The 12912-nt window shown below is 45.3% G+C and overlaps 1 protein-coding gene across 1 annotated transcript in view; it reads right to left on the bottom strand.

Moving 5' to 3' along the window:
* VANGL1 (VANGL planar cell polarity protein 1) overlaps nucleotides 1–12912 on the bottom strand; it is a 55988-nt gene that overhangs the window by 8580 nt on the left and 34496 nt on the right. The window contains exons 5-7 of the mRNA XM_054442287.2: nucleotides 6850–6983; nucleotides 5269–5401; nucleotides 3820–4054 (exon numbers count right to left, since the gene is read on the bottom strand). Of these exons, the coding sequence (XP_054298262.1) occupies nucleotides 3820–4054; nucleotides 5269–5401; nucleotides 6850–6983 (502 nt within the window). The remainder of the gene's footprint in view (nucleotides 1–3819; nucleotides 4055–5268; nucleotides 5402–6849; nucleotides 6984–12912) is intronic.

Here is a 12912-nt window from a genome sequence, read left to right on the forward strand (position 1 = left end):
TTTTTTTTTTTTTTTTTGAGGCAGAGTTTCGCTCTTGTTACCCAGACTGGAGTGCAATGGCACGATCTCAGCTCACTGCAACCTCTGCCTCCCATTTCAAGCAATTCTCCTGCCTCCGCCTCCTGAGTAGCTGGGATTACAGGCATGTGCCACCAAGCCTGGCTAATTTTTTGTTTTTTTGTATTTTTAGTAGAGACAAAGTTTCACCACGTGGGCCAAGCTGGTCTCGAACTCCTGACCTCAGGTGATTGACCTGCCTTGGCCTCTCAAAGTGCTGGGATTACAGGTGTGAGCCACTGTGCCCGGCCCGGTATCCTCTTTTATTCACACCCTGCTGCTACTGTCAGGTATATATTTTTTTCATCTGTGCAGCGTCTATTGTAAGGCAGAAAAGTAAGGCCTTGCATACTCTCACACTTCTAATATAAATACAGCTCTTATGAATCATAAGAAAAAGAAAATAACTCAACAATTAGATAAATGAAACTAAAACAATAATTTTATAGAATAAATATTATTGGAAAATTAACATATAAAAATTTTTCTATCACATTATTAACTAAAGAAATATAGGCTGGGCGCAGTGGCTCATGCCTGTAATCCCAGCAGTTTGGGAGGCTGAAGCAGGCAGATCACGAGGTCAGGAGACTGACACCATCCTGGCTAACACGGTGAAACCCCGTCTCTACTAAAAACACAAAAAAATTAGCTGGGCGTGGCGGCGGGTGCCTGTAGTCCCAGTTACTCGGGAGGCTGAGGCAGGAGAATGGTGTGAACCCGGGAGGCGGAGCTTGCAGTGAGCCGAGATTGCACCACTGCACTCCAGCCTGGGTGACAGAGTGAGACTCCATCTCAAAGAAAAAAAAAAAAGAAGAAATATAAATTAGAAGAATGAAAAACTAACTTCCTCCTGTTAGATGGGCAATGATTTTAAAAAATAACATCCAATGCTCCCGAGTATGTGGGAAATAAAAAATCTCAGATGTTAGAGGCAAAGCATGCAAAAGTACGCCCCCTAGGAGGGCAATTTGGTAGGATCTACAACTCTGACCTGGCTTTTCCTCTACTTGAAACTTAGGCTTCAGAAATACTTGTACAAATACATACGTAAAAAAGTATTCACCAGAATGCTGTTTAAACCAGGGATTGGCAAATTTTTCCATAGATGTAAATATTTTCAGCGTTTCAAGCCATATTCTGTCACAACTACTCAGCTCTGTTGGTGCAGAGTGAAAGCAGCCATAGGTGATACATAAATAACAGGGCATGGCTATGTGCCAATAAAATCTGATTAACAAATACAACCAGCCCCTGGCTTTCACTAATGAAAACTCTTAATCCAAATGTGCATCAACAGACAATCAGTTGAATAAATCATGGTATTTGGTAGAATAAGACATAGCTATTACCAGAAATGAGTTATATCTGTAGTTATGTCTGTATGAGTAAGATCTGTATGTATTGACTTGGAAAGACAGCCAAGGGATAGCTTTAAGAAAAAAAAGCAAAGTTTTATATATCTATATCTCTCTACATATGTATAGAGAAAGATAATATACATTATATAGAGATGTAGTATGTAAATCTCTATCTATCTATGAATGATATATACAGGCTATCTATCTATCTATCTATCTATCTAATGAATTATATATATAGGCCGGGGCAGTGGCCTGTAATACTAGCACTTTGCGAGGCTGAGACAGGTAGATTGCTTGAGCTCAGGAGTTCGAGACTAGCCTGAGAAACATGTTGAAACCCTGTCTCTACCAAAAAAACACAAAAATACGAAAACTGCCAGGCATGGTGGCGTGTGCCTGTGGTTTACACACACACACACACACACACACACACACACACAGAGAGACAGAGAGAAAGAGAGAGCAATGACCCCATTTCTGTTTTCCCATTTCAGCTTAAAAAACATCTACATATATTTGAAAGAATACATACTAACTCCTTATCAGTAAAAACTGTTTTGGGGCAGGGGCTGAAAACTTCATTTTCCGCATGATACTTTTCTTTAATGTTTGGATTTCTATACCAAAAACAGCTATTATTTTTAATTCAGAAAAGTATACAATTTTTAAATGAAACAAAAAGCAATCACGAAACTTTCTAAAATCTTGTAAAAAGAAAAACAACGGTTTTGGTTGTACATGGTAGAAGCCATCATTTTATACCTGCAGACATATTTTCCTCATTTGCAACCACAGTATTCACATGTTTCTGCATTCTATTTCTTGTAACTTACTATTCTAACAGATTCTTTCATGATTCAACAGGTGACACACCATAATTTATAAGCCACTGTTATGTTTTAAATTATTTCCATTGTGGAGGTATTACAGATTGTTTTGCAAAACACCACCTTTGTGTATATTCATGTGTATATATGATTGTACTAAATAGTTTTCCTAGGAGAGAGATTAGTGACTCAATACAGAAAACTTTTTGGTTTCTTACTATTTCTACATTGCTTTCCTAAGGGTAGTTATTGGTTGACAATGTAACCAGCAGGATACACACATAGTGCAACATATAAACAGACGTCCTTATAAAAAACAGCTACCAAATGTTACACGTGTACCACATGCCAAGCTCATCTACTCTCTACCATGCGATTTACATGCCTTGTTGCCATATTTAATGTAATTCTTATACAACAACCCTGTCAGAGAGATATTATTATTATCCTCATTGATAAAACAGCAAACAAGTGTAGAGGAACTGAAAGAGTTAATTCATGTGATGTGCTTAAAACAGCACCTGTCATATGAAGAGGCCAGACTAAATTGCTATTATTACTATTGGTAAAAATAATGCTATGGCTTTGTCAGGCATTTTGGGTGTCACAGAGTCAGTTTTACCGAATGGTCTTTTAGATTACAGTGTTTAGCACACTTTTAGGGATATTACAGGAAACAGTCATATATCTAATACAGGGTAGAGTAATTTGTGCACAGTCACAAAACAATTAAGTGGTGGAGCCAGGATTTGAACCCACTTCTCTGTAGAGAAGTCATTTGCTATATCTTTACTCTAGTTTGCCTCCTCGGCCACAACTCTCTATTAGATACATGGCTGTTGCTTGTAACACTCCTTAAAGTGTCCTAAATATCATAATCTAAAAGACCACTCAGTAAAACTAATTCTGTAACACCCAAAATGCCTGATGGCATTTTTTTTTTTTTTTAGACGGAGTCTTGCTCTGTCGCCCAGGCTGGAGTGCAGTGGTGCGATCTTGGCTCACTGCAAGCTCTGCCTCCTGGGTTCACGCCATTCTATTTTTTACCAATAATAATAAGAGCTATTTAGTCCATCCTCATCATATGACAGGTACTGTTTTAAGCACTTCACATGAATTAACTCTTTCAGTTCCCAAAACATACAAATGAGATAGTTATTAGTATTATCCTAACCAATTAACAGGTTAGGAAACTGAGGCACAAAGCTATTGCCATCTGCCCAAGGTTATGCATCTAGTTGGTGGAGGAGCCAGGTTAGAATCAATCAGTTCAGCTCCAGAGTCCAAAATGCACCCCTAATCACTATTCCATACTGTCTCCAATCACTATTCCATACTGTCTCCAAGTGAAATTCTCTCCTCTGTTAGAATCCAGAGGCCTTCGAAAGGCACATTTAAAAAAACAATTGTACTAACATAACATAAAATAAGTGGGAATCACTAATTCTTATTACTTGAGTTTTGGAGATGCCTTTCGATTTTATCACTTCTAGTAACACACTAAAATTCAACTGGCCAAGCTCAGTGACAAGCCAGGATGACGGTGGCAGAGCCCACCCGGAGCTGCGCACCTTGGGGGTCATGCCGTTGGTGATGCAGAAGGCCAGGTGCTGCAGGATGCTCTCCATGCTGTGGTAGTTCTGCTGCCGGGTGGTGCGCAGGTACTTCTGGAGAGCCCTGGCCATGGAGGGGAAAATGGCCTGGGCGGCCTCCCTAGGGTCCATTACCTCCCCTGGGGTTTTCTGCTGCTCCTCAGCCTGGAGACGCTGAATGTGGATGAAGGCCTCTTCCACTGCAACCACCAGCCTAGAAGGTGATGCAACACTAAGTAATCAGGACGGGGCCTGCCACAGGGTGTGAGAACAGAATGACGCTTGTCTACACTGCTGCGGCCCAACCTGCCAACATACCCAAGGCCCAATCACGCTGCTTGCATCCTTAGCTGTCCCCCAGAGAGTGGAGGGGGAAGAAGGGAGAAAGAAAGGCAACAGCAAAAATAACATGTGGAACAGGGGCCCCAGGGGTTGGGGGAAAGGAGCCCCAGGACTGGGAGATGAACTCTGTTCTGAATTCTGCCACCAATGAGCTTGGGAAATGCACTAGTCCTTTTTTCATCTCTGCAATGGTTAGATGAAAAGAGTTCTAAGGCCCCTCCAACTGGCTATAAAAGGCTCTGTACAGAGAGAGGTGGCTGGTGGTGCAGAAGCAGCCCTACAAAGAAGCAGAGCTGCGTGCTCCCTGGTCCAGCCACCCACACCAGCAGCCCCTGGGAAACAGGAAGAGGCACAGCACACATGATGGAACGCACCTCTGTCCCCTTCAGTGAATATGACCTGATGGTGAACACCAGCAAGGGTCCAGGGGTGCAGAACAGGCCCACTCAAGTGTGGGCTGGGGGCCAGGAGCATCAGCATCACCCAGGAATCTGTTAGAAATGCCATTTCTTGGGCCCAACTCCACACCTACTGAGTAGGGCCTTTGCAGGCAGGGCCCAGAACCTGCAGCCTGTATTTGAACAGCCCTCCCAGTGATGCTCATACAGCCTTCAGTTTGAGAAACACTGGAGCAAGATGCACTCCAAAGGTGTCCCAGCAGGTCACGTTTTTAAACAGAAACCTCATTCTAGTGGTAAAAAAGGAAAGATTAAAAGTCTACAAGAGGCCGGGCATGGTGGCTCATGCCTGTAATCATGGTACTTTGGGAGGCTGAGGCAGGCACATCACGTGAGGTCAGGAGTCTGAGACCAGTCTGGCCAACATAGCGAAACCTCGTCTCTACTAAAAATACCAAATATTAGCCGGGCGTGGTGGTGGATGACTGTGATCCCAGCTATATGGGAGGCTGAGGCATGAGAATTGCTGGAACCTGGGAGGCAGAGGTGACAGTGAGCCAAGATCTTGCCACTGCACTCCAGCCTGGGCAACAGAGTGAGATTCTGTCTCTAAATAAATAAATAAAATAAAATAAAATAAAAATTTAAAAGTCTGTAAGAGGGTACTGGCATCAGGAGGGCAGTATACCTTGCTTTCCGCTTCTTAACTCGCCGTTCATGTTCGGCTTCTTCATAATACAACTCGTTGTGGCTTGAGTCCCTGTGCCGAGCAGCTGCAGCAATCATGGCCCGGGACTGGCCAGTGGCATTGTTACTGGGGCCTTTGGGGAAAGGACAGTGAAAGAATAGTGTTAATACCACGAGGCTGGGAAACAGAGCAGAAAACTAGTACCCAATCTGTCAATGTTGTCTACCCACCCGCTATGAAACACACACACACAAATCCTAAAGGTCACTTCCCAGGAGGGTGAACTGTGCCCCGGCTCCACATTCACTATGTCCAAGGAAAGGGAGCAGAAGAATCTCCCTAAACCCCAATCTGGTCAGTGGAAATGGAAAAAGAACTCAGAAGGGGATGAAGAATGCTTGACAATTAAAATGTTGGCCAAAAACTACATATAGAGTGTGCTGAAGATGTTACCATTTGTTACATAAAGTTTCAGTTTGGCCATAAGGGCAGCTGGGACATCAAATTTCAGCAACAAGACAATGAGACAGAATGAGAGGGATGGGGAGAACAAGGACAGACAGACAAAAAAGAAAGTCAAAGGACATGAGACACTGAGTCTACAATGGAAAGCAAGCTATGCTGGAATGTCATGGCAGCCACAACTTTTCCAGGAAATACCAATGCTTGAGGGTGTGCAACATGACCCATTAATAAATACAGACTCAGAAGTCCTGTCCTGTCCCCTGACCACTGACCACCTTAACTTTTCAGAAACATAGGCAGATTTCAGGCTTTCTTATGGATGATCTACTTGGCTGGTGACTTGGTTTCACTAGTGGGAATCTTTGCTAAGTTTTCAGATCACAGGTGAAATTTATCAATCCTTCAGGCTTCGTGAGGGAGCTCACACCTCATACAGCCAAAAAATAAACAAACAAATAACTGGGAGGATATTGCCACCAAAAACTGACACTGTATATAAATCACTTTATTTGTTGACAATATAATCCTCTCCTAGGGTTTGCAAAGTTCTTGCCCTCACCCAACGTATCCAGGAAGAAATGACACCGCATCCTGTTTCTTGCACTTAACCATCTGATACCCTGAAACATAGCTTGGACTTACCCAGCCTGGCCTCCAGCCTCCTGCCACCCACTCAACTCCGGCTCCTAGACACGAGTAAGAAGTGCCTGTAGGCATCTCACCAGATGCCTGAACTACTGAGATTTCTAGTCTTAATGATTTAGGTAGCTTTCTGAGTTTGTGGGTAATGTGCACAAATTTTGAAAAGCAACCCTTTCCTAATAGCTTCCATAGCTTCCAATATAAGGTGATCCTGGCAGAAGGCAGGAAACACACACCGCTGCTGTTTTCAATCATAAAATCCCAAAATGAACAGGCTTCCCACACAGGTAGATGGTACATCAACATTCCTCTAAAAATGCGTCTGCCTACATAAAAAAGAGAAATTGTTCTGAAACAAGAATGTACCATAAAGGTAGGCCCAGAGAGGAAGTAGAACCAAACGTACCATGAAGCTTAAAGAGTCACCCAACTGTGCCCCTGTGAGCACCACGGACACCCTTGCAAGGCACATACCATCTACATTGTAGACTTTCAGCCCGGCCATGTGCTTGGCTGCTCGGAATTTGGAGGCTGTTAGGAGGTTTGGGTTATAGATGGTGAAATCTTTGTAGTAATTTTCTAGGACCACCAATGCTGCTCGCTGGATACTGAGAAAAAAAGAACAAAATTAATGCAAAGCTTTTTCACTGAATAATCAGGTCCTAAATGAAAAATCCTCTTTTGGAGTCGGGTAAAGGAACACAACATCAAAGATAATCTCATACAGAAGTCCACTGGGTTCCACCACACCTCTGGTCTCCAGGATGAGAACTTAAAGCCGAAACTAAGCCCCATGGCCAAGTGGCTTCTGTGCCCTTTCCTGGACCTGTGATTAGCCATATCCCATCTAGCCCTTTGTTGAAAGAGGAAGAAGTTGTAACTCATAACTTACATTTAGCTTTAGGCGCACAAGAACTTTTTCTATTTTTCCTCGGTTTACAAAAGAAGAAACTGAGGACACCCCCAAAAGGGCAAGATACTTACTAATGGTTGCAGAGCTAATGAGTGAAAGAACAAAGTATAGATTCAGGTTTCTCAGGTCTTCATTCAGGGTTTTGTCCCCTAGGCCTTGGTATCCCTGAGTATAAGGAATCCTGGGACTTAGGTTTTATACAGACCAGAACAACTGCAGCCATCCAGGGCAGAGCGTACTTAAGAGGGCCTTGGCCAGGTGCGATGGCTCACGCCTGTAATCCCAGCACTTTGGGACGCTGAGGTGGGCGGATCACCTGAGGTCAGGAGTTTGAGACCAGCCTAACCAATATGATGAAACCCCGTCTCTACTAAAAATATAAAAATTACCGGGGTGTGGTGGCATGCACCTGTAATCGCAGCTACTCGGGAGGCTGAGACAGGAGAATCACTTGAACCCAGGAGGCGGAGGTTGCAGTGAGCCGAGATTGCACCATTGCACTCCAGACTGGGCAACAAGAGTGAAACTCAGTCTCAAAAAAAAAAAGAGTCCGCTGAGACCACTTGATCTTTCTGGGTCCTCCTGCCTCTTGGCCTTCGGCAGAGGGGTATGAAGGTGACTATCCATGTTCCGATATTCTAGGTCTCCAACCTATCCCCTGCTTGGTCCTCAGAGAGCAGCAGGTGAACAAAGAACAGGTACCATCAACAAGTGGGAGAGAGGATGTGGGAGGGTACTTATAATTGGAAATTAGTATAGACAGCAAAAGAATATGCCCTTGGTCTATGGTGCACGACACTTGCCACTTTGAAGAACACCTTGCAATGATACAGCAAGGGTTTGCACATACCTGATTCTCATTTAACCCTCACAATCATTCGAGGTAAGAAAACTGAGGCTCAAAAATCTATGACCTGCACAACAGTATGCATTTAATAAACAGGAGAGCTGGAACTCTGATATGATTTACAAACCTCCAAGCTGGGCTTCCCGGTAACATGCAGACTCTGTGTAACAGTGTACGTGCTGACATCTCCAACCACCACCATGTTAAACACCACAGATATATTTTTATCTTGCCCTTTAGATTTTCCTTTCTAGTACTCTGCTAAGCAGATCGGCTTACAAGGATTATTTGCAGTAGCCGGAGCACCAGGATGGGGCTCCCCTTGATTCCTGGATGATCACACTGTGTTCCAACACTCTCAGGGTGGCTCAAGGATCTTCACTTCACACCAAGACAAGGGAGCTCCTAAACCATCCACTGGAAATTCTGTCTACCCCCCCATTTGGCTCCCCTTGGAGCTCCGCTTTAAGACTTTAACAGAGTTGAATCTGGAAGTCAGTCAGCTAACCTGCTTAAGAGCAGAATCATGGTAAAACTTTCTGACTTATATCCCCAACAGTGCCTGCATTCAGTTGGTACTTAATATTGTCCTAGATAATGTACAGTCATGTGAGGCTGGGGAACACTATCAGGGGAAATCTGGTGAGACCAACTTTGCATAATGGAAGTAAACCTAAGACTCCTAACAGCAAATCAGCATTTCGAAAATTCTGACCATTCAATTACTCAGTTGCTCACTCGTCATTCCATATTTGAGCGCCTGTGTCTGCTAAGCCCTGGGAATATCAAGATAGACAGAAGGAGCTCCTCCTTAGCTGGTACATGGAGCATGAACCTCATGACAGTGAGTATGTTCTCATGCTGGAACACGTGGGGCTGAGTAACCACGGAAAGAGCTTCTGGCTGCCTGGGACACGGTGCAGCCTTCCTGAGGAGGTGGCCTTCCGTGGAGGTTTATGTGTCACGAGAGCTCTTCCTGCAGAAGTCCAGTCTGCTTGCCCTCAAGGTCTCACCGGGCAATCTCCAAGTCATTGTGGCTCCAACCCCGTCCTTGCCCCCTGTCCATGGCATTCTCCAGAGAGGAGCAAGTGATTCTTTATTCCTACCCCATCCAGAGATTCATCGCAACCCTCTCCCTGATCACACACACACACACACGCGCGCACACACACACTCCCTGGTGTGCCTAGCTCAGCTCCCACACCTGTGCATGCCTTTTCCGGAGTGCCTGGGCTTTGTGAGGCAAGGAGTCCCTCCGCATGGCTGTAAGACTCAGTTTATACACACAGACCCACTAGGGTTCAAACCCACTTCATCCCCCCTCCTCCACTTATAAAGAAACATCTCTAGGCCCCTGGATTCCAACAGAAAAGTATTATCCTGATCTAAATTTACAAATTAAAAGGCAATCATTAGAAGTTCTCAGAACCATTTTCAACTCAAAACTGTCTTGTGGTTGCTGGGTTTTGCTTTTCTGTTCAGCGAGGCTGCAAGGAGGGGTCAAGGGAATCCCATTAATTCAGCTGGGGCCTGTGAGGGGATGGCTGGGTCGGAGCCTCCTGGCTGTGTCTCTCATCCTCCACCCTGTGAGTGTGATGCACTGCCCAGAGCAGTGGCTTCTGTCTCCAGCAGGGCTCCCGGCCCACCGCCTTCCAGCATGGGGCCTCAGTGGATGCTCTCCAAATAGGCCAGCTCTCCAAATGAGCCAAGTCCACAGCCCACCTGACAGCCCCCTCAGAGCAAAGTCCTGGCGTCCCAGGAAGTGCCCAGGGTGGGGGCGGGTACCGTGGGATGCCAGCCCTGGGTGCCACAGGCATGGCTCTCACAGTCCTCCCAAGGAGTGAGAGTCTTTGCTCAAAAATACCAAACAAGGGGAAAGTGCAGGCGTCCTGCACTCCCTCTGGCTCTGCCCTCTCAGAGAAGTGACAGGATGACTCAGAGCCTGCCGTGGGCCTGGCCAGCCCCACAGGCTGAGAAGCCAATGCTGGAGCTGAAGGGATCTCAGGGCGAAGTTGAGAAACGCTTCCAAGAGTGTGCATGCTCTCACCTACAGAGGATGGTCTGTTTCATTCCCAGCATACCTGGCAGTAATAGGGAATGAGAATTTCTAAGTAACTAAATAAACACAAAACTCAAGTGCACAACTTAAATAAAATGGTTGTGACATTTTGGGATAAAATCCAATATGCAATATGCCTTTCTTCTTCTTCTTTTTTTTTTTTGAGACAGTCTCCTGCTGTCACCCAGGCTGGAGCGCACTGGCGCAATCTCGGCTCACTGCAACCTCCACCTCCAGGTTCAAGAGATTCTCCTGCCTCAGTCTCCCAAATAGCTGGGACTACAGCACGTGCCACCACACCCAGCTAAATTTTGTATTTTTAGTAAGGACGGGGTCTCACCATGTTGCCCAGGCTGGTCTTGAACTCCTGAGCTCAAGTGATCCGCCAACCTTGGCCTCCCAAAGTTCTGGGACTACAGGTGTGAGCCACTGTGCCTGGCCTTTCTTCATCATTTTGAAGAGAGTAAGCTATGTGATATATGATTTAAGACTTCTTGATTACTCCAGATGATGATTACGCATCTTAACACAGAGCTGTACCATGTACATAATGCGGTGAAGACACTGGATTCCATCAGGAGGCGGAGGCCATCTATCTCCACTCTGTCCCAAGCTGCAGCAAGTGTGAATAGGTGAGGCTGTTTTGTTTACATTTTTTCTACATTCTCCCTCACTATTGCTATCAGTCATTCCTAATTACTATGCCACGGCCTCAGTCATAGCCCCAGGAGGCCAGGATGCAAGGAGCAGCCATTCCCTCCGCCACTGTCAGTGCCCAGCATTCCTCTTGCCTTGATTCCTCTCCACTCTCCAAATATGGAAGGAACCACAAAGCCAACACAGGACTGGCTTCTTTCAGGAAGCCTTTTCGAATCCTCCAGTCCCCGCTGATCGGTCTCTAAACTTGCAGCATCAACAGTGATGACACATGACTTGTGATATCTTCGAGGGAGTCAAGGAAGCTGGTCTTGCCCCTTCAACAAGCTTGCCCATGCAAATCCCTGACACACAGGGGACACGTCCTTTGGTTCCTCCATGGGTATATAATACTTGCAGGCTTAACTTCTCTGTTCATGCAATCTTAGAATTCCCATAGGCCTAAGATCAGTCCTGAATATGTATTTCATAAAATCATGGAATTTCAGAGGCAAAAAGGGCCCCAGAGATGAACAAAAGCAAATCCTTCGACAAACCCCAATCTCTAGACCAGACAATCTTGGGGAAACGTGAGAGGCAAGAAAAATCAAGTTGGTTAGAAACTTGCCCCCTCTGTTATCACCATTACATTCAGAGAGAAAAGGCGGTAGCCTGACTGAACAGGACCCTGTATTGCCGTCAGGGGGAGCCTGAAGTATAGACTGTGGACTCAGCCCCCTCAGAAACCTATGACAAGGAGCATTTTCCCAAGATAGAGGACTCTGTGCTCAACTGGTGCCACAAGCCAACATACCTGCCTAGTCACAACCCAGGGAAAGAAATACCCTCTCCCAGACCACATAGATTTGTGGAAAACAGCACATGAAGGTATGCCTAGTTGTGACAGAAATTCGCTTGAGACCTATGCATAAAAACCTCAATAGGCTTGAGTCTAGGCTGGTCCAAACTTGAACTCCTGGGAAGGACGGGCCAGCAATGGGTCTACACAAAGGCCTAAGGGAATCTGACGGCTACATTTTAATTTAAAACCCACAGCTGACCACACTGCCTACTGGCCTATTTTCTTTGCAGGACAAAGAGGGTGGAATGAGAAATGCTGTGGTCTTTTGTGTCTAATCAACCACGAAAGCACTTCCAGTGTTGTTGACAACTGTTACATGACTGCCATGGCAACAGAGAAGAGGGGCTCCCCCTTGGGCTACATTTCTTAAACAGACCTGGAAAGAAGCACCTCAAAACATAGTTCAAATGTTAATGCACAAAAATCTGAAAGACATATTTTTTAAAGATAAATTCTGAAGAAAAAAATACAAACCAAATTAATGCCCTGTGTATCTAGACCATCCACTGCCTCCCCCATGCTCTGTGCATGTCTGAGTCTGCACAGAGGCTGTGGGAGGAGGCAAGCGCAGTGCAACTGGTGCAGACTCTGGCCCCAGACAACATGACTCCAGGATCTCTCACTCATTCATTCATCTTGAACCAATTAGTCACTTCTCCAAACCTCATACCCTTCATCTGCAGGATGGGAAGAGCAGCACAGAAAACCCTGATTATCATGATAAGTGGGCTCCAAAATACTCAGTGGCATAAAATGTCTTACTGAAAGGCTAATAAATTGACTGGGGCAGACCTGGTACAGGCAGCTACTGGGAACCTCCAGCAGCAGCCTGCGAGATCCAAGTATTCCAGGTGCTGGCTGAGGTCGGCATTGCCCTAAGGCAGGTTAAGTCTCATGAGCTTAAATATCCATTGGGACAATTCCAAGTTCTATGACATTCTGAGACTTCAAAGCTAGTTGGCATTTAGACCAGGAAAAATACTGGAGACTTGGGAGTTCACCCACCACTTTCCTGCTTCCTAAGGAGGAGTAGCCTGCCTGGTTTAGGTCTGTGCTGAAGATGAAATAACACATTTTAAAGTGGTTATTCAAAGTAAATAATTCATAAATGACAGCCACCACGAGCTTATATAGCCATATATGTTGAAGCGGCCAACTTGATCCCATGTGCGCCTGTACCAACCTCCCCCAGAGGCCCACCATGAGGGTACTGCCATGGG

Source organism: Pongo pygmaeus, chromosome 1 (assembly GCF_028885625.2).
Source record: "Pongo pygmaeus isolate AG05252 chromosome 1, NHGRI_mPonPyg2-v2.0_pri, whole genome shotgun sequence".
Taxonomy (NCBI): Eukaryota; Metazoa; Chordata; class Mammalia; order Primates; family Hominidae; genus Pongo; species Pongo pygmaeus.